The sequence below is a fragment of the Poromitra crassiceps genome, assembly GCF_964638095.1.
Source record: "Poromitra crassiceps genome assembly, chromosome: 27".
Lineage (NCBI taxonomy): Eukaryota > Metazoa > Chordata > Actinopteri > Beryciformes > Melamphaidae > Poromitra > Poromitra crassiceps.
Window position 1 is genome coordinate 7700678 of NC_139650.1, and position 21105 is coordinate 7721782.

Here is a 21105-nt window from a genome sequence, read left to right on the forward strand (position 1 = left end):
ATGTAACGAAGTAGGTATTCGTCCAAGGAACGGAGAGTTGTAGTTGGTACAGGCTTTTTATTCTTGTCTTCACAATACACGCTCCTAGCAGCTAGCTTCGCTGCTAGCTCTAAACCACCCGGTCAGCTCGCCCACCCTGGCCTGACTGGCCTCCGCCCCGGCCGCTGGTCACATATATCCCCTTCCCCCTAGGAACACACCCACACATATCAGTTCCTAGCCAAGCACGGAAACACCCAAATACACGTAATTACCCGATACGTTACAATACATACATACATACATACATACATACATATGCCCCTTGTTCATCGCAGCCATTTTGTGTCTAAAAGGCAGGGTAAACAACACAGGTGCAACCAAAAACATCAATTTGCAATTTGGAAGCCCATTAGGTCATTTTTAGGTTGCCCTGTGTTTACCCCGCCTTTTAGACACAAAAGTGGCTGCTGTGAAAAAGGTCAACTGCAGATCCCCAAAAAGTCAGGCCTTTCACATTAGGAAGCTGGACTCAGAGAACTTTTCCTTCCTTTCCTTCAAAATATTACCAAACTTATATATTATTCGATTATTATTAAAATTGTTGGTGATGAATTTAATCGTTGACAACTAATCGATCAATTCGTTGCAGCCAGGATAATAAAAAAAAGAAGGGGCAGCGGCTGGACTGATTCCGAGTTTACAAGGCGGCCCTGAACGCAGCACGCTCCAGACTCCGGACAGGATCAGAGAAACTCCAAACAGTACAGCTCGAGCCTGCAGAGAGGCGACACACACACACACACACACTGGGAACACACGCCGCGCGCTCCTCTCCTGACTGTACTTCTTTATCAACCAGGAGGAGAAACTCAAACTAAAAGTGAACTAACGGAGAGAGAGAGGAAGCAAGTCACGATGCCGGCCACAGAGAAGGACCTGGCGGAGGACGCGCCGTGGAAGAAGATCCAGCAGAACACCTTCACGCGCTGGATCAACGAGCACCTGAAGTGCGTCAACAAGCGCATCGCAGACCTGCAGACGGACCTGGGCGACGGGCTGCGGCTCCTGGCGCTGCTCGAGGTGCTCAGCCACAAGAAGATGTTCCGCAAGTACCACCCGAGGCCCACCTTCAGACAGATGAAGCTGGAGAACGTGTCGGTGGCGCTGGAGTTCCTGGAGAAGGAGAACATCAAGCTGGTCTCCATAGGTGAGTGAGTGAGTCCACACACCGGCTGGAGGTTCCTTTATCTGGGGCACCAACATGACGCTGTTAAAGAAGAGCCCGCACATGATAGGAGGACTGTCTGTATACCTGTTAGTATACCTGACAATAAAGGAACACTCCGCCGATTTTCAACCAGCTTTGTATCATTACAAAATCAGTAGGCTAGTATATATATAATATCAGAAAACTGTAAACCGTTTTGCAGACGTTCATTTAGTTTGCCAGTTATTGAGTTGATTTGAGTGAAGTTGTGGACCTCAACCCAACTCAAGCTGCTGTTCAATTCGGCAAAACAACTTCTTAATTGTACAAAGTGGTTACTGAGGTGTGAGCAATGAGCATCGGAGGCAAATCACTTTTAAAGGTGAGATTTTATCCAAGAAAGTGTCGGTTTTATGTGTCAACCGAATTGAAGAGTGACACACCTCGGGATTTAGAAAAGGTTGTATATCAGATGGTGTGTAGTCTGTTCACATTTACTTTAGTCCATTCATTCCTCTGGAAGTTTCTCTGAATCTCCTCAACTTTGTCTGGGGCCCGGAATGAGTCGTAACGCTGTTAAAGAAGGGTCCAAAACATGACAGGAGAACTGTGAATTGTGACCAGGTTGGGTCCCAGCTAGCCAGCCCTGACTACGCTGTTCTTTGGTGTGGCGGAGAGGGCTCATTGGCACGTATGCCAAACTGCATTCAGAAATGTGGCAATTTAATGTTGCCTCGCACTTCACAAAATAATGGTCTTTTCGGAGTCATTATAATCTGCTGTTCAATTCAGCCTATTAAGAAAGGCACAAAGCAGCTCCATAATTCTATAAAAACTCATTTTCTATTAAGTGATTCGTGCTGTAGGCAAGTTGGGCTAAGGTGAAAGACAACTGTTGTACTTGGAGGCAAATCATTTTTAAAAGATCAGATTTTATTGCAGAAAGTGTCAGTTGTGGATTAGCCTATGTGTAATTGAAGAGTCACTCCTCGGGATCTAAAAGGTTATATTTGAGTTATATTTCACACGGTGTGTGTACACTTACAGTCTACTACTAGTACTAGTACAGTACACAGTACACACACCCTCTGAAATATAACTGTAGTGGGGACTGGAGAGGCTCTTCTCACACTTCATTCCATTCATTAGTCTGGAAGGTCACCCAGCCAGCCGTTCCTGGTGTGGTGATGACGGAGGCCAAAGTCCATTCAAAATCCTGTTGACAAAACTGTATTCCTAATAAATTATTTCTCATTATGTTTTATTAAACCAATAGCAGCTAGCTACTTTTCCATTCTGCATGTATACAATCCACCAAGCAGCTTTATTTCCTATAAAATCTCAACTGTTATGGTTTTCCATGCCCACAGGGCGTATTAAAAAAGGTGAGACTTTATTGAAGGAACTGCTGCTGCTGTCTGTCGGATTGTATTCATGCTGAATTGAAGAATGTGCTATAGTTTTATCTCCAGCTTTTTGAAAGGAGTTTGGCGTGAGGTTCTTGGATACCAGAGACAGACGAGTGGGACCCAAACTGAGTAAATGGTACAGTCTCACTCAAACATTATTAGTAATAACCCTAGCCCCTCCATTAACAGGCCTAGGCTGCGACTCATTATAGGTCCGTTAACAGGCCTAATCTACGACTCATTATAGGTCTGTTAACAGGCCTAGGCTGTGACTCATTATAGGTCTGTTAACAGGCCTAGGCTGTGACTCATTATAGGTCTGTTAACAGGCCTAGGCTGTGACTCATTATAGGTCTGTTAACAGGCCTAGGCTGTGACTCATTATAGGTCTGTTAACAGGCCTAGGCTGTGACTCATTATAGGTCTGTTAACAGGCCTAGGCTGTGACTCATTATAGGTCTGTTAACAGGCCTAGGCTGTGACTCATTATAGGTCTGTTAACAGGCCTAGGCTGTGACTCATTATAGGTCTGTTAACAGGCCTAGGCTGTGACTCATTATAGGTCTGTTAACAGGCCTAGGCTGTGACTCATTATAGGTCTGTTAACAGGCCTAGGCTGTGACTCATGATAGGTCTGTTAACAGGCCTAGGCTGTGACTCATTATCGGTCCGTTAACAGGCCTAGGCTGTGATTCATTAGCGCTCCGTTAACAGGCCTAGACTACGACTCATTATAGGTCTGTTAACAGGCCTAGGCTGTGACTCATTATAGGTCTGTTAACAGGCCTAGGCTGTGACTCATTATAGGTCTGTTAACAGGCCTAGGCTGTGACTCATTATCCGTCCGTTAACAGGCCTAGGCTGCTACTCATTATAGGTCCGTTAACAGGCCTAGGCTGCTACTCATTATCCGTCCGTTAACAGGCCTAGGCTGTGACTCATTATAGGTCCGTTAACAGGCCTAGGCTGCTACTCATTATCCGTCCGTTAACAGGCCTAGGCTGCTACTCATTATCCGTCCGTTAACAGGCCTAGGCTGTGACTCATTATAGGTCCGTTAACAGGCCTAGGCTGCGACTCATTAGCGGTCCGTTAACAGGCCTAGTCTATGACTCATTAGTGGTCCGTTAACAGGCCTAGGCTGCGACTCATTATAGGTCCGTTAACAAGCCTAGGCTGTGACTCATTATAGGTCTGTTAACAGGCCTAGGCTGTGACTCATTATAGGTCCGTTAACAGGCCTAGGCTGTGACTCATTATAGGTCTGTTAACAGGCCTAGGCTGTGACTCATTATAGGTCCGTTAACAGGCCTAGACTACGACTCATTATAGGTCCGTTAACAGGCCTAGGCTGTGACTCATTATAGGTCGGTTAACAGGCCTAGGCTGTGACTCATTATAGGTCCGTTAACAGGCCTAATCTACGACTCATTATAGGTCTGTTAACAGGCCTAGGCTGTGACTCATTATAGGTCCGTTAACAGGCCTAATCTACGACTCATTATAGGTCCGTTAACAGGCCTAGGCTGTGACTCATTATAGGTCCGTTAACAGGCCTAGGCTGTGACTCATTATAGGTCCGTTAACAGGCCTAATCTATGACTCATTATAGGTCTGTTAACAGGCCTAGGCTGTGACTCATTATAGGTCCGTTAACAGGCCTAGGCTGTGACTCATTATAGGTCCGTTAACAGGCCTAGGCTGTGACTCATTATAGGTCTGTTAACAGGCCTAGGCTGTGACTCATTATAGGTCCGTTAACAGGCCTAGGCTGTGACTCATTATAGGTCTGTTAACAGGCCTAGGCTGTGACTCATTATAGGTCCGTTAACAGGCCTAATCTACGACTCATTATAGGTCTGTTAACAGGCCTAGGCTGTGACTCATTATAGGTCTGTTAACAGGCCTAATCTACGACTCATTATAGGTCCGTTAACAGGCCTAGGCTGTGACTCATTATAGGTCTGTTAACAGGCCTAGGCTGTGACTCATTATAGGTCCGTTAACAGGCCTAGGCTGTGACTCATTATAGGTCTGTTAACAGGCCTAGGCTGTGACTCATTATAGGTCCGTTAACAGGCCTAGGCTGTGACTCATTATAGGTCTGTTAACAGGCCTAGGCTGTGACTCATTATAGGTCCGTTAACAGGCCTAGGCTGTGACTCATTATAGGTCTGTTAACAGGCCTAGGCTGTGACTCATTATAGGTCTGTTAACAGGCCTAGGCTGTGACTCATTATAGGTCCGTTAACAGGCCTAGGCTGCGACTCATTATAGGTCCGTTAACAGGCCTAGGCTGTGACTCATTATAGGTCCGTTAACAGGCCTAGGCTGCGACTCATTATAGGTCTGTTAACAGGCCTAGGCTGTGACTCATTATAGGTCCGTTAACAGGCCTAGGCTGTGACTCATTATAGGTCTGTTAACAGGCCTAGGCTGTGACTCATTATAGGTCTGTTAACAGGCCTAGGCTGTGACTCATTATAGGTCCGTTAACAGGCCTAGGCTGCGACTCATTATAGGTCCGTTAACAGGCCTAGGCTGTGACTCATTATAGGTCCGTTAACAGGCCTAGGCTGTGATTCATTATAGGTCAGCAGCCACAGGTTCCATGTGGGCGGGGCTGAAGACAGACTCTGCTGCTGACTCAGAGACGAGGCTGAGTCAGGCTTTACAGCGTGTGGAGGTCTGTCGATAAGCCAGGCAGCATCACACTGACAGACAGCTGTGTGTGTGTGTGTGTGTGTGTGTGTGTGTGTGTGTGTGTGTGTGTGTGTTCTGTGTGTGTGTGTGTGTGTGTGTGTGTGTGTGTGTGTGTGTGTGTGTGTGTGTGTGTTTCTGTGTGTGTGGGGGGGGGGGGGGGTAGGGGGGGGCTTGGCCCGGGGGGGACCAGAGTGTTTTAAAGAGGCTTGCCTCGCCTCCTCCACTTGGGTCCCAGTGTGGCTCAAAGTACAGAATGTGTGGCTGTCACCTCTCGGTCAGGTGGAGGCTGGTGTTAGGCCATATGACATTTGAGGTGACGTAAGGGCTTCCCTCCCAAACGGCGAAGCACCTCGGGGTGATCCTTGACAACCAGCTGTCTTGCTCGGCCTACATTGCTGCGACAGCACAACGCTCCTGTAGGTTCTCCCTGTACAACATCCGCAAAATCCGCCCGTTTCTCACCAGGGAAGCGACACAACTCCTGGTCCAGTCAATTATCATCTCCCGCCTGGGCAACTGCAACGTGCTTCTGGCCCCCCTAACAGATACATGACATGAGCTTATTATATATGATGTGTTTTTAATGTACATAGAAAGAACTGGCGCAATCGGATTTGTGAAACACGTATTTAAAAAAAACAAAAAACAATTTCCTTCTGCCTGGAGCTGCTGGTCTCTCCCCTGACAGCTCCTTGGATTTCGATAATTACTCCTACTTTTATCAATTTCAGGCAAATTATGGGAAATTCTGCAATATTTCATGTTTTACAGTTGATTCCATTTTCCATGATTCCGTTTTTTCTGCATTGCGGAAATCATGTGGCCCTAGTGGTGAGACTGTCTGTTCTTGACTTGTAGAGAAACACGCAGAGTTGTTGGGGTCTAATTTTCCAGATTGGCCTAACGAATATTGGACGTATGTACGGACAACCTGAATCCATAATGCCTCCGGCCTGGCTATCGCCGGCGGAGGCATAATAAGTAATCTGAAGGGCTGGGTCGTTTGAGCAGTGAGTGTGGTGTGTAGTATGGGTGTAGTATGGGTGTGTAGTAATGGGTGTAGTATGGGTGGCGCTAATGCACATTTGAATTTGTTTACAAACCACTGTTAAACAAAACTGTAGAAGAAGAAAAGCAGCAGTGAGTACTGTGCAGTCGAGGGGGTGTTGGGCACTCGGCTGCTGTCGTCTGCTTTCCAGGCGAGGCAGCAGTCAACTCAAACCAACCTAGTATCATACCTGTCAGGTGACATCATCACCTGGCACAAAGATCAGCCAACATCAGATCAGCCATTTCAGCAGCATGCTGCTTAGCATTATGTCAGGCTTGGTGTTTAGTTCTTAACGGAGCGTCAAAAACAGCCATAAACGTTTATAGGAGAACAGATTGTAAACAAATGCTTTGTCTATCACAGGTGTGTGTGTGTCTCTGTGTGTGTGTGTGTGTGTGTGTGTGTGTGTGTGTGTGTGTGTGTGTGTGTGTGTGTGTGTGTGTGTGTGTGTGTGTGTGTGTGTGGTGGATTCTTGTGTCCTGGCCAGTGTGTGAGAGCATAAAGCTGAAGAAGGAAAGTTAGCTCCGGTTTATAGGTAAACAAATAGTTTGTGCAATATCAAAGTCAACAGAAAATAGGAATCCAACGTGTGTTTTCATGACAAAAAAAGTGTGTTATGCCTGATGAAGACCCACTGAAACATTGCATGTGTGGTCAATCATTACCGGGAGCTGCTCCAGTGTGCACGTCTACTCTTTCACCTTCATACGTATTCGTCTCTCTCCTGACATGCTCGGCCTCAGTCTCCCTCTCTGCGGCTGTCAGTGCGTTTGTGCAGAGGGTCAACAGGCCGATACACACACACACACACACACACACACACACACACACACACACACACACACACACACACACACACACACACACACACACACACACACACACACACACACACACACACACACACACACACAATAATGTTGCTTGTAGCATGCATGTGATGCCTGTATGAGTGATATCATCTCTCAAATGTCTGAGGTTGGGCCTGTGGGCGATCACAGGTGTGTGTGTTTGTGTGTGCTTGTGTGTGTGTGTGTGTGTGTGGGGGGGGGGGGGTACGGTGAATTCTTCAAAGCTCACAATTCTTGTGTCCTGGCCAGCTGTGAGTGTGTGTGTGTGTGTGTGTGTGTGTGTGTGTGTGTTTTACAGGTTTTCTCTGAAACAAAGACAGGATGTTTCAGTTTGTTAACAGCCCTCCTCCGGTGTATTTTGACAGTTTCATGCTCTTTTATGTGTTGCTGAGTCCTTCCCTCGTCTGTTGATTAACCACACTGTTTGTTCACCAGTATTTCTTTTACAAATTAACCTCATTTTGTTGTTAAAAAAGAAATAAGCTGTTGCTAAAAACATGTGATGGCGTCACGTCAGACATAATGAATGTCTACGTCATGTCATGACTGATACCATAATTAATTAATAAGTAATACCGTCTGATATAAATAGCTAGCCTGGCATTAGTTAGCTGTTAGCTAGGTTCGTTACATGGGCGTAAAACACCCCGGAATGTATAATTTGATACAACTGTTCGAGTCACACACTTTCCATAAAGCCCACCAGCTTTGATATCTGTTGGCATGGTTGTTGATATTTATAACAATATTGTGGCTTCTAAACTAACATTTTTGTGGAGGTAAAGGAAGCCATACTGTTTCTGGTCATTTCCGTTGTATCGCCGACAAAGATTATAATGAAGGCAATAGGCGAAGCTGTTAATTTTTTTTTTTTTTTTTTTACAACAGTACTGCAGTCAGGATGTTGCAGACAGTAGAACGTTTTCATAGAACACGAATGGTTATACAGGTAGAAAAACGGACTGTAGGGGGCGCCGTGTCCACAGACAGCGTTTTTTAGTGGATCGCTTTGGATATCAAAAAATATGAATGCCCAGAGCGCTTCCAACGCGCACAGACACAGCGCACGGAGCTGACTCTGACAGTTAGCAGCTAACGTTAGCTAGCTAGCATACAATAGCCGTGTTCAGAAGGGTTATCATATAGTGAACTGGAATGATCAAAGGAGTTTCAGAGACACTACCCCACACTTCTTCTCCTTTGGTCCTGCAAACACGAGCGCATTGCATTGTGGTATATGGGAGAAAATGTAGGGTACATAGAGAAATGAGTCCGGAAGTAACACTTGGGTTCCTCAAGGGGAAAGGCTATGGAGGTTTAGAATGGGGAATTTGCTTCAATGCATTAAATAAGGTCTGGGCTGGGGTTAACACAAGTTTATGGGAGTGGTAATTTGTGTTCAGCAGGATAATCTTCACAAACGAGGCTTGACTCGTCAAAATGACTTTTGAAACATAAATGTTTTTTTTTTAACACGATTTTCAGACCACTCTCATAAGGCATACACTTTTGTTAACCACAGACCTTATTTCATGCATTTAACCAAATTCCCTTTTCTAAAACCCCATAGCCTTTCCCCCCCGAAGAACCAACATGGCGGTGATTTTCCTGGTTAAGCCTACAAAAATAGAAGTCATCCCTGCGCTACTCGATTCTCTGTTCACTAGAGATTGCAGTGCATTGAGGAGAAGCAGACAGACAGGAGCAGAGAGACAGACAGACAGGAGCAGAGAGACAGACAGACAGGAGCAGAGAGACAGACAGACAGGAGCAGAGAGACAGACAGACAGGAGCAGAGAGACAGACAGACAGGAGCAGAGAGACAGACAGACAGGAGCAGAGAGACAGACAGACAGGAGCAGAGAGACAGACAGACAGGAGCAGAGAGACAGACAGACAGGAGCAGAGAGACAGACAGACAGGAGCAGAGAGACAGACAGACAGGCTGGGTGGGGTTGGACCGCGCTCAGTGACGTCAAACTGCAGGTTTGATTTTCCACAGCGGAGAGGAAATGACTGAGTTCTCTGGGTGGGACACACACGCACACACACACACACACACACACACACACACACACACACACACACACACACACACACACACACACACACACACACACACACACACACACACACACACACACACACACACACACAGAGGGAGACCTCAGCAGTTCAGCGCTGTCAGTTGTTGCTGCAGCAGCTTTCTGAGATTCAGACAGCCAGTCAATCAGACGGATGGACTGATTGACTGGCAGGCACGGACAGACAGAGAGGCAGGCAGACAGACAGACAGGCAGGTAGGCAGGCAGGCAGGCACAGACAGACAGGCAGGCAGGCAGGCACAGACAGACAGGCAGGCACAGACGGACAGACAGGCAGACAGACAGGCAGACACAGACAGACAGGCAGGCACAGACGGACAGACACACACCGACAGACAGACAAGCAGGCAAACAGACACAGACAGACAGACAGACAAGCAGGCAAACAGACACAGACACACACACAGACAGGCAGGCACAGATGAGGAGGAGATGAGATAAGCAATGGAGGAGAAGAGCGGATGAGATAAGGAAAGGAGGAGAGGAGTGGAGGAGATAAGGAAAGTAGGAGAGGAGATAAAGAAAGGAGGAGGGGAGGAGATAAGGAAAGGAGGAGAGGAGCGGAGGAGATGAGGAGAGGAGCGGAGGAGATAAGGAAAGTAGGAGAGGAGATAAAGAAAGGAGGAGGGGAGGAGATAAGGAAAGGAGGAGAGGAGCGGAGGAGATGAGGAGAGGAGTGGAGGAGATAAGGAAAGTAGGAGAGGAGATAAAGAAAGGAGGAGGGGAGGAGATAAGGAAAGGAGGAGAGGAGCGGAGGAGATGAGGAGAGGAGCGGAGGAGATAAGGAAAGTAGGAGAGGAGATAAAGAAAGGAGGAGGGGAGGAGATAAGGAAAGGAGGAGAGGAGCGGAGGAGATGAGGAGAGGAGAGGAGCGGAGGAGATAAGGAAAGCAGGAGAGGAGGGGAGGAGATAAGGAAAGGAGGAGAAGAGATAAGGAAAGCAGGAGAGGAGGAGAGGAGATAAGGAAAGGAGGAGGGGAGGGAGGAGAGGAGGGGAGGAGGAGAAGTTGATAGAGGTTTCGTTGTGTGCCAGGTGGTGTTGGTGTGTCAGATACCTCACCTCCATGATGAGAGACTGGAGGAGAGGAGCAGGGCAGGAAGTGTGGCTGTAATGTCCCGTCTAACATTAACTTCCCGGCTTACACTTAGATGATCATGTGTTACTGGACATGTTAATAACTGCAGTCTGAGCCATCATCCTACATTATGTGCTGTATCACACTGTAGCACTTCATTTATATATTAGGATATTTATTTGGAGGAAAAAGATCATAAAAAAGGATTTGAACCAGTGGTTTTGGCCTTGCTGCCCTACATTTTGGCTGTGATGCCCCAATAAATGAGTATTTATGGAAGGTTAAAGCGACCTTGCAGACAGAGAGAGAGAGGTTTGCTGTCAGCTGAAAACAATATAGCAGCAGCTTTTCAGCTGCGTGTGTGTGTGTGTGTGTGTGCGCGTGTGCGTGCGTGTGCGTGCGTGCGTGCGTGGTGCTCAGATGCCCCTGTCTGTCTGCAACATACCCGCTTTAATTATTTAATTCTTATACAATATTATAATATTGTTGGATATTTCTTGTTAATTCTTATATCATATAATAGGAATCTCCTAGTTCCTAGTTGTAAGAACTTGTGATATGATTAAAAAGGCGATTCTCTGACTTTGTAGATATTAAAAAATGTGCCAATAATGAAGCAATCTGTGGTAATATAGTGAGGTCAGACCTGTCATAGCTTTCAAACAAGCACATAAGGACATCACCAGCTAGCTGTGTTTAAAGCTATCATCTGGTGTCAAGTAGGACTATTGCCTGTTTGATCATAAAGGAGTTGGATGGCCTATATTTATCTAAGCATGCGGTGAACGTATCAAAACGCACGATCACCAACTAAATCCACACAATCCATATTAGAAAAGCCCCTATTACAACATTATGAGAAATGACAGCAGAACAGTGGAACTACAGGATCTGCCTCATTTCCAAATTAAATTATCGAAAAAGTGTGAAAATTCAGATCTTTTTGGGTGAAGTGATGCAGAATAAGGTATTGACATTATGACAACAGACGCATCAAAACACACAGCCACGAATCAGATGTTCAGGTTTATTCAAATGGAGGAGGAAGGAACCAGAGTGTATCGATAGATCCTCTGGCGCTCAGCGGCTGTTTGACTGCCTGGTGATTTGAATACCCTCCTCAACCCTCCACATTTGAATAAAGTTGAAAATCTGAGCTCAGTCTGTCCCACAACGGTCTCTTATCTGGATCTCACATCCTCTGTGTGTGTGTGTGTGTGTGTGTGTGTGTGTGTGTGTGTGTGTGTGTGTGTGTGTGTGTGTGTGTGTGTGTGTGTGTGTGTGTGTGTGTGTGTGTGTGTGTGTGTGTGTGTGTGTGTGCGCGCGGGGATCCACCCTGCTTCATATTCACCAGCTGTGGTTTCTGTGGTGACGTAGGGATTCCTCATCCATCTCTGAAACTGAAACTGTTGTTGGGTGACTGGGTTTGACTTCTCCCACCACCAGAGACTTTGACTCTAGTATTGGTTTCAATTGAGAGTTTTAGTTTCATGCTTTCTAAATGTTACTCTCTGTTGCTTTCAGTGGAAGTTAAGGCCTGGTTCAGACTGCAGGCAAATCTGATTTGTTTGTCAAATCAGATCTTGAAGACAGACTGTGTGCACTGTTATTGTGAGCGATCAGATTTGTGTGTCCACTGTCCAGACATCACCAACCTGTTTGCATGGGTTGCGGCGGCTTTCCAACATGGAAGCATGAGGAATGGAGATGCATCATCTCACCATCCAAACAATCCGTGTCCGTGTCCACGGCCTGCAGCTGTTCTCTGTACTGCCATATGAGCCATATGAAATATATATATTTTTTCCAAATTCTGTTTTATTTTTTCCTGAATTAAGTTTTTTCAATTTTAATTTTAATTGAGGGTTAGGGTTAGTTTTTATTTTTGGGTTATTTTTTTAATTGTTTTGATGACTTGTCTCTCTCAGACGGCCTCTTCAACATGTTTCTCAAGGTGAAAACTAAGTTGTGAGGTGCAGTAAGGGTCCCACGCAAGGCCGACCCTCCCTCTCAAAACTCCCCAATCGAAAACCGAATCATTTCTCTAGGCCTATTTTACAATTACGAAATCATTTAGGTTACTATGATCATTCGATCTACTTCTTATTTTGATAATTAGGCCTACTTTGATCAATTTCAGCCAAATTATGGAAAATTCTGCAATATTCCATGTTTACAGTTGATTCCATTTTTATTACCAAATTGCATGATTCCGTCCGTTTTTTCCATTTTGCGGAAATCATATGGCCCTACCTCCATGTCATAACGCCAAAAGTCAGTTGGGCAGTGGTTGTCTAAAGCAGGGGTTCCCAACCTTTTTTGTGCCAAGGACCGGTAAAAAAGTTGCGGACCAGTTGTCAATTTTAATGGTTTTAGTTACTCACCATATTTACTCACCAGGTGGCGACAAAGGGTAAATAACAGAATTTTGTGTTGTACTGTATGTAGCCTATACAGTATTTATGTTTTTGTTTTAACTACAAACATAAATAAACGTCAACTTGAAACTATGTTTCAACTACCACACACAGCCTATAATATTATAGCCTATGTTTACTTAATCTTTTTTTTAATTATTTTTGTGGCCCGGCTCGCGGCCCGGTACCAAATGCGTTGCAGCCCGGTACCGGTCCGCGGCCCGGTGGTTGGGGACCACTGGTCTAAAGGTTCGAGAAGCAAGCGTGTGACCCGGGAACCATGTATGTTTTTGTGTTGCGCTTAGACTGAATTCACAGTCACTTACGGTAATTTGGTGCATGACGTGGGCGCTGTGTGTGTTGTTGGTGGAGGTCAGTCTGTACTGGTTCGGCAGACAGAGGAAAGAGGAGAGATTTGCAGTAGGCTACTTCCCCTGTCAAACAGTTTTACGCTTTCTTTCTCTACCTAACGGACATGTTTCAAGTATGCATAGTACTACATTGTTTGATGCTACGGACTGCACAACATAAACATTCAAAACTCAGCCGTGGAGTCAACGTGTTAGACTGGAGACAACAAGACGCTATCTGGTTTCCATAACGACAATGGGGAAAGTGCAAGTCCCAGTGGAGAAGTTAACATTACCGTAAATTCCGGACTATAAGCCGCGGCTTTTTTCCCGTTTTTTGGCCCCTGCGGCTTATATAACGGTGCGGCTTATCTATGGATTTTTTCCAAAAAAAAAAAAAAAATCTCTCTTTTTTTAGCACTCTTTCTAACTATAAATCCACTTCTGTTTTAATTTCCTCTCTTGCCCTCTTTTAACAACATAACATAACATAACATAACACAACACAGGTAAGCAGAAAGAAAAAGACGAAGCAATCACGCCATGAATGAGGAAATGACTCACCTGCTGGAGGCTGGAGATACACGGCTTGGGCTAAACTTTTACTCCGTGAAACACTATCGATTAAGTCCGACATCGCTCAGAGGTTTTGAGCAGCTTGAAAACAAGTTTGAAAACGTGCAGAAGTCCATCCACTCACTCACTAAAGAAACTAAGGCAACCGTGAACAGAGTTTATAATGCGGAAAAGCGCATCCGCGCACTGGAGGACAAAAACAACACAGTGAGTCCGAAAATGGATAAAATGCAAAATCGAAACCCTGCACACGCAGGTTGATGACTTAATCAGCAGGAGTAAAAGAAATAACATTCGCCTGATCAATGTAAAAGAGGGAGCTGAGATGGGTGACATGGACGCTTTCGTGGCAAAATCCTGTGTTACATCCTGGACCTGAAGGAAGGCGAGAAACCACCAGAGGTGGACAGGGCACACCGGGCGCCTCGGCCACGTCCAGACCCCGGCCTGCCACCGAGGGCCATCTTCATCTGCCTACTCCGCTGGCCCGACCGTCAACTCATCCTCCAGGCTGCGGGGAAGAAGCCCCTCACCGTCCGCGTTGGTGCAACAGAAACGCGCAACATACAACAGCATCATCGAGTCAATGGATATCGCTTTGGCGTACTGTACCCAGCGAGACTCGTCATAACCATTGATGGACAGCGGCGGAACAAGAGCTCAAAGTGAAACTGCCGAATATCTTTTGAGTTGGACTGGTCAATAGTACTGTGAGTAACTAAAATAAAAAAATAAAAAACGGAATTCTCTCTTCTTTAGCACTCTTTCTAACTATAAATCCACTTCTGTTTTAATTTCCTCTCTTGCCCTCTTTTCACCACACCGCGGACACTGTGTGCACTGTAAAAATAAACAACGGTGGTGTTGTGTTATGTTGTTTTGTTGAAATGTTACGGTAATACGGTAAATGGGAGCTTCCTCAAACAGTCACAGTCTCTTTCCCGACAATCCCCTCTGTGCGTGACCACTTACATATGGTAATTACGGTAAGCAAACGGCCACTCGGGCAACTCCCTCCCCCGACTACCAGGAGAAAATCACAAACTTCGGCGAATTCACACAAAGGAAGATCAAGGAATATTCACAACAAGACGAGCAGTAGAAGCGGAATATTATAGGAGTGTGAAAACATCCACAATCACCAACGGGTTCCAAAACGCTGGACTGCTGCAGGATGAAGAGGATGAGGCCGCCACAGCTGGCGCTGAGGGCCGTCAGAGGCTTCAGAGGCTGTTCGATGCCGACAGTGACGAAGAGGAGTTCGTTGGTTTTGAGTGACAATGAAGGAGAGAGGAGAGTGGTTGACGAAGCCACCCTGAACCTGTTCGTTTCCGACACTGAAGATGAGGACTTTGGTGGTTTCAGTACGCAGGAAGAAGAGGAAGACGAGGGTTAGTGACTTGACTTCTCTGGTTACAGCCGTTTGCTGCACATATAGCCTATTGTTGTGTGATTTTGTCTGGGGATTAGTGACCTGACTTTTGTTTTGTTTTGTTGAAATGTTAATAAATGGGAGCTTCCCCAAACAGCCATCTGTTTCCCGACATTCCTCTCTGTGCACGAACCCTTTCATATGGTAATTAAACATCAAAACACCCGCGGCTTATAGACCGGTGTGGCTTATAGAAGAAAAAAATAGTCAATTTTGGTCCCGCGGCTTATAGACCGGTGCGTCTTATAGTCCGGAATTTACGGTAGTTGGACGTTGTAAAAGTGCATGTATTGGAAATATTTGGTAAATCTGCTTGTTGCACAACACCGTATTGTCTGATAGAAGTGCTGAGCAGCTGGTTACTGAGCTAACATTAGCAGCTGCTAATGCTAACATGACAATGATGATGAGTCTCACCCAGAAAGACTGCTTTTTGTCTACTGTGGGAAACGGGTGCAGTTTGTTTGGCTCCAAGTGCGTGACTGTGTTTATAGCTTGTGTGATGAATCACAGGTAACGGGTCGGGCCGTGGGTCTTATATTAACGGCTCTGGGCGGGGCCGGTTTTGATTTTGAGATAATCACAGGTAACGGGTCGGGCTGCGGGCCTTATATTAACGGGTGTGGGCGGGGCCGGTTTTGGAAAAAACTGACATTGCAATATTTTGTTCTTCTATATTTACTGTAATGTTTATTAATGTGCATTGTTCCTCAAATAAAAATAAATAAATAAACTATAAGCTATCGAGGGGATTTAGAAGAGGGTATCCTCTGTATACCTGCGTATCCACTCTCTGTCTGGACTGCACCACCATCTCTCAGTCTCCACCTTCGGCACACACTGTCAGTCAGCTTTATCAGCCTGATTGCAAAAGCTAGTAGGTGTGTGTGGTAGGTGTTAGCCAATGTCTTGACCAGTTATTTATGATACTGTGTGTGTGTGTGTGTGTGTGTCACACCTGGTTGGCTGTGGGCCACTCTTCAGAAGGCATTACTATGTACTGTATGGTATAATGTGGGTGTTGACCAGCTTCTTGTGCAGACAGGTCGGTGTGTGTGTGTGTGTGTGTTTCCTGCCTGTTGGCGCTCCTCTCCTTGCTGTGGATCCTGCTTTACTCCTCAGCATTTCTGTCCTAGAGTTTGTTTACTTGCACAAAATAATCCCATAACTGCTACATTAATAATCAAGGTCATGGCCAATTGGCATAATTTGGCAATAATCTGATTTACACATTTAATTTACATTCACCTCAAAGTCCGTGAATGGATACTGAGATTGGGCCGTGCACAGGGGCCATGCACAGGGGCCATGCACAGGGGCCGTGCACAGGGGCCATGTACAGGGGCCATGTACAGGGGGCGGGCACAGGGGGCGGGCACAGGGGCCATGTACAGGGGGCGGGCACAGGGGCCATGTACAGGGGCCATGCACAGGGGCCATGTACAGGGGGCGGGCACAGGGGGCGGGCACAGGGGCCATGTACAGGGGGCGGGCACAGGGGGCGGGCACAGGGGCCATGTACAGGGGGCGGGCACAGGGGGCGGGCACAGGGGGCGGGCACAGGGGGCGGGCACAGGGGCCATGCACAGGGGCCATGTACAGGGGGCGGGCACAGGGGGCGGGCACAGGGGCCATGCACAGGGGGCGGGCACAGGGGCCATGTACAGGGGCCATGCACAGGGGCCATGTACAGGGGGCGGGCACAGGGGGCGGGCACAGGGGCCATGTACAGGGGGCGGGCACAGGGGGCGGGCACAGGGGCCATGTACAGGGGGCGGGCACAGGGGGCGGGCACAGGGGCCATGTACAGGGGGCGGGCACAGGGGGCGGGCACAGGGGCCATGTACAGGGGGCGGGCACAGGGGGCGGGCACAGGGGCCATGTACAGGGGGCGGGCACAGGGGGCGGGCACAGGGGCCATGTACAGGGGGCGGGCACAGGGGCCGTGCACAGGGGCCATGTACAGGGGACGGACTGGGACTGAAATTCAGCCCTGGAGTTGTGGATGGAGAGGTCTTTTTTCCAGAGTGCACGCAGGACACCAGGCCAGCTGCCAGGATGGTGCACTTTGCACACTTTGCAGTCATTTTAACACTAATACAGTTTTCTGTGCTGTCAAGAGAATGTGATGATGCTGAATGCTTCAAGACACTTTAGGATGTCGTGCTGACAGACACCTGCTTCTTCTTCACTTTGTATAGCACATCACCACTGCACTGACTCCTGTGTTTCCTACAGGATGTGGACTGGAGAGATTGTGGTGGGTGGACCTGAGGCTCACACCCACTAGGGGGTCCAGGGGGGCTGTGACCCCCCGGAAGAAAATTTTGCACATTTTAAAGAAAAATGCATCAATCTGGTGAACTTGTGGGAGTTCTAATAGAACGTCTATTGGACTACCCTGCACGTTGTGGGAGTTCTATAGAAGTCTATTGGACTACCCTGCACGTTATGGGAGTTCTATAGAAGTATATTGGACTACCCTGCACATTGTGGGAGTTCTATAGGAATCTATTGAACTACCCTGCACATTGTGGGAGTTCTATAGGAATCTATTGAACTACCGGGGCGGCTTTAGCTCAGGAGGTAGAGCGGGTCGGCCAATGACGCAAGGGTTGGCGGCTCGATCCCCGCTCCCTCCCAGCTGCTGTCGTTGTGTCCTTGGGCAAGACACCTAACCCTCCTTGCTCCCGATGGTGTGTAGGCACCCTGCGTGGCAGCCTGCCGCCATCGGTGTATGAATGGGTGAATGTAGACTACCTACTGATTGTAAAGCGCTTTGGATAAAAGCGCTATATAAATGCAGGCCATTTACCATTTACCCTGCACGTTGTGGGAGTTCTATAGAAGTCTATTGGACTACCCTGCACGTTGTGGGAGTTCTATAGAAGTCTATTGGACTACCCTGCACATTGTGGGAGTTCTATAGAAGTCTATTGGACTACCCTGCCCGTTGTGGGAGTTCTATAGAAGTCAATTGGACTACCCTGCACGTTGTGGGAGTTCTATAGAAGTCTATTGGACTACCCTGCACATTGTGGGAGTTCTATAGAAGTCTATTGGACTACCCTGCACGTTGTGGGAGTTCTATAGAAGTCTATTGGACTACCCTGCATGTTATGGGAGTTCTATAGAAGTCTATTGGACTACCATGCACATTATGGGAGTTCTATAGAAGTCTATTGGACTACCCTGCACGTTGTGGGAGTTCTATAGAAGTCTATTGGACTACCCTGCACGTTGTGGGAGTTCTATAGAAGTCTATTGGACTACCCTGCACGTTATGGGAGTTCTATAGAAGTCTATTGGACTACCCTGCACATTGTGGGAGTTCTATAGAAGTCTATTGGACTACCCTGCATATTGTGGGAGTTCTATAGAAGTCTATCGGACTACCCTGCACATTGTGGGAGTTCTATAGAAGTCTATTGGACTACCCTGCACATTATGGGAGTTCTATAAAAGTCTATTGGAATACCCTGCACATTGTGGGAGTTCTATAAAAGTCTATCGGACTACCCTGCACATTGTGGGAGTTCTATAAAAGTCTATCGGACTACCCTGCACATTGTGGGAGTTCTATAGAAGTCTATCGGACTACCCTGCACATTGTGGGAGTTCTATAGAAGTCTTTTGGACTACCCTGCACATTGTGGGAGTTCTATAGAAGTCTATTGGACTACCCTGCACGTTATGGTAGTTCTATATAAGTCTATTGGACTACCCTGCACGTTATGGTAGTTCTATATAAGTCTATTGGACTGCCCTGCACGTTCTGGGAGTTCTATAAAAGTCTATTGGACTACACTGCACGTTATGGGATTTCTATAGAAGTCTAATGGACTACCCTGCATATTGTGGGAGTTCTATAGAAGTCTAATGGACTACCCTGCATATTGTGGGAGTTCTATAGAAGTCTAATGGACTACCTTGCATATTGTGGGAGTTCTATAGAAGTCTAATGGACTACCCTGTATATTGTGGGAGTTATATAGAAGTCTAATGGACTACCCTGCATATTGTGGGAGTTCTATAGAAGTCTAATTGACTACCCTGCATATTGTGGGAGTTCTATAGAAGTCTATTGGACTACCCTGCATATTGTGGGAGTTATATAGAAGTCTAATGGACTACCCTGCATATTGTGGGAGTTCTATAGAAGTCTAATGGACTACCCTGCATATTGTGGGAGTTCTATAGAAGTCTAATGGACTACACTGCATATTGTGGGAGTTATATAGAAGTCTAATGGACTACCCTGCATGTTGTGGGATTTCTATAGAAGTCTTTTGGACTACCCTGCACATTGTGAGAGTTCTATAGAAGTCTATTGGACTACCCTGCACATTGTGAGAGTTCTATAGAAGTCTATTGGACTACCCTGCACATTGTGAGAGTTCTATAGAAGTCTATTGGACTACCCTGTACATAAAAAAAATGAAAAAAGATGTACCCAGTGTGTTAAAAAGATGCCAAGGGGTCCTGATCAAATGTCAGTATATGTTGCTGAGTTGGAGTGAGAACGCGTTGTGCTGTTTAACAAACATTTCAAATACATTTCAAATACTTTTGACATCAGTTATTAATACAACACAGAAGATGTATTGTTTTGTTCATAGAAACTGAATAGCTGATAGGGGGAGTGGCGTTCAAAACATCCCAGCTTTAATTCCCTCTACACTCTCACTGTGTGTGTGTGTGTGTGTGTGTGTGTGTGTGTGTGTGTGTGTGTGTGTGTGTGTGTGTGTGTGTGTGTGTGTCTGAGGAGAAACTGCTCACTCTCACTCTGAGAACCAGCCCAGCAGGATCTGCTGCTGGCTGCTGTGACCTTACAGCCCCCCTCCCCTCCAGTGTATCTTGTCATGGTGAAGATATTTCATGTGTTGCTGAGTCCTGACCTGCTCTGTTGATTAGCCACACTGTTCAACAATATTCTCTTTGACAAATAACCTCATTTTATGCTCAATGTATTTTTTTTTAAATAAGCTGTTGCTAGAAACAGGTGACGACGTATCACTATAGTCAAACCATGTAATACAAACCATGTAAGTAATACTGACATGAATAGCTAGCATTAGCCGCTGGCGTTAGCTGTTAGCGACGTTCGTTAGCTAAGTGTTCGCCAGGCTCAAAAAGCCACTGAATGACCAGTTTGATATAACTGTTAACTAGGGGTCGACCCATTAATCGGCCGGCTGATTCAGCGAAAAAACAGCGTGTACGTGACATCTTTTCAAGTCAACCTGGCATCTCAGGGCTTGTAGAGACTTTGATTACGCCAGGTGAGCAGTATGGAAGCATTTTATGTATTTTTTATGTTTTTTTTATGTTTTTTTTTTTTTTAACGTTTTTGCTCATGACCCCCTTCACACTCAGCAGACAGCTCTCTGTGCCTGCTGCAGCTGGAGTGCAGTTCTCCCATCTCGGTGTGTGTGTGATGCGTCCAGAGTGCTTTACTACCCAGTACACTCACTGACTTTATGCAAGTATCTCAGAGGACCCCACTTCAAACAAACCAAACTATCCCTATAAGTTTCCTCAGTCACTATCATCTTTTGTAAACGCGTGTCTCCCATCAAATGACAGAAAATCTCATTAAAACAGCTACATTGTTATTATTATCATCATTATTATTATTATTATTATTATTATTATTATTTTGGTTAATGTATTGAATAATGCAGAATGAGGTCTCTGACATACGCGCTCTCCCTTAAATAGCCTACCAGTCACTTCTGAAATCTACTGCATAACCAAATGTATTTTTCTATTTCATTAATTTAAAAAAATCTGAAGCATGTTACTGGCTAAGATAACAATCTTATATTACGGTAGATGTTATACTAGATTTTCAATGTGCATGAATGGGTAATGGAATTATAGGCTACTTTTTTTTTAACCTAAGTCCTCTCATTCATTATTATATTTAAATCGTATTTTATCGAAT

The 21105-nt window shown here is 46.1% G+C and overlaps 1 protein-coding gene across 1 annotated transcript in view; it reads left to right on the forward strand.

The window, feature by feature from the left end:
• The first annotated feature begins 780 nt into the window (after positions 1-780).
• Positions 781-21105, forward strand: part of flnba (filamin B a) — a 108304-nt gene continuing 87979 nt past the window's right edge. Inside the window, exon 1 of the mRNA XM_083661785.1 lies at positions 781-1189. Within this exon, the coding sequence (XP_083517911.1) occupies positions 898-1189 (292 nt within the window). The 5' untranslated portion in view covers positions 781-897. The remainder of the gene's footprint in view (positions 1190-21105) is intronic.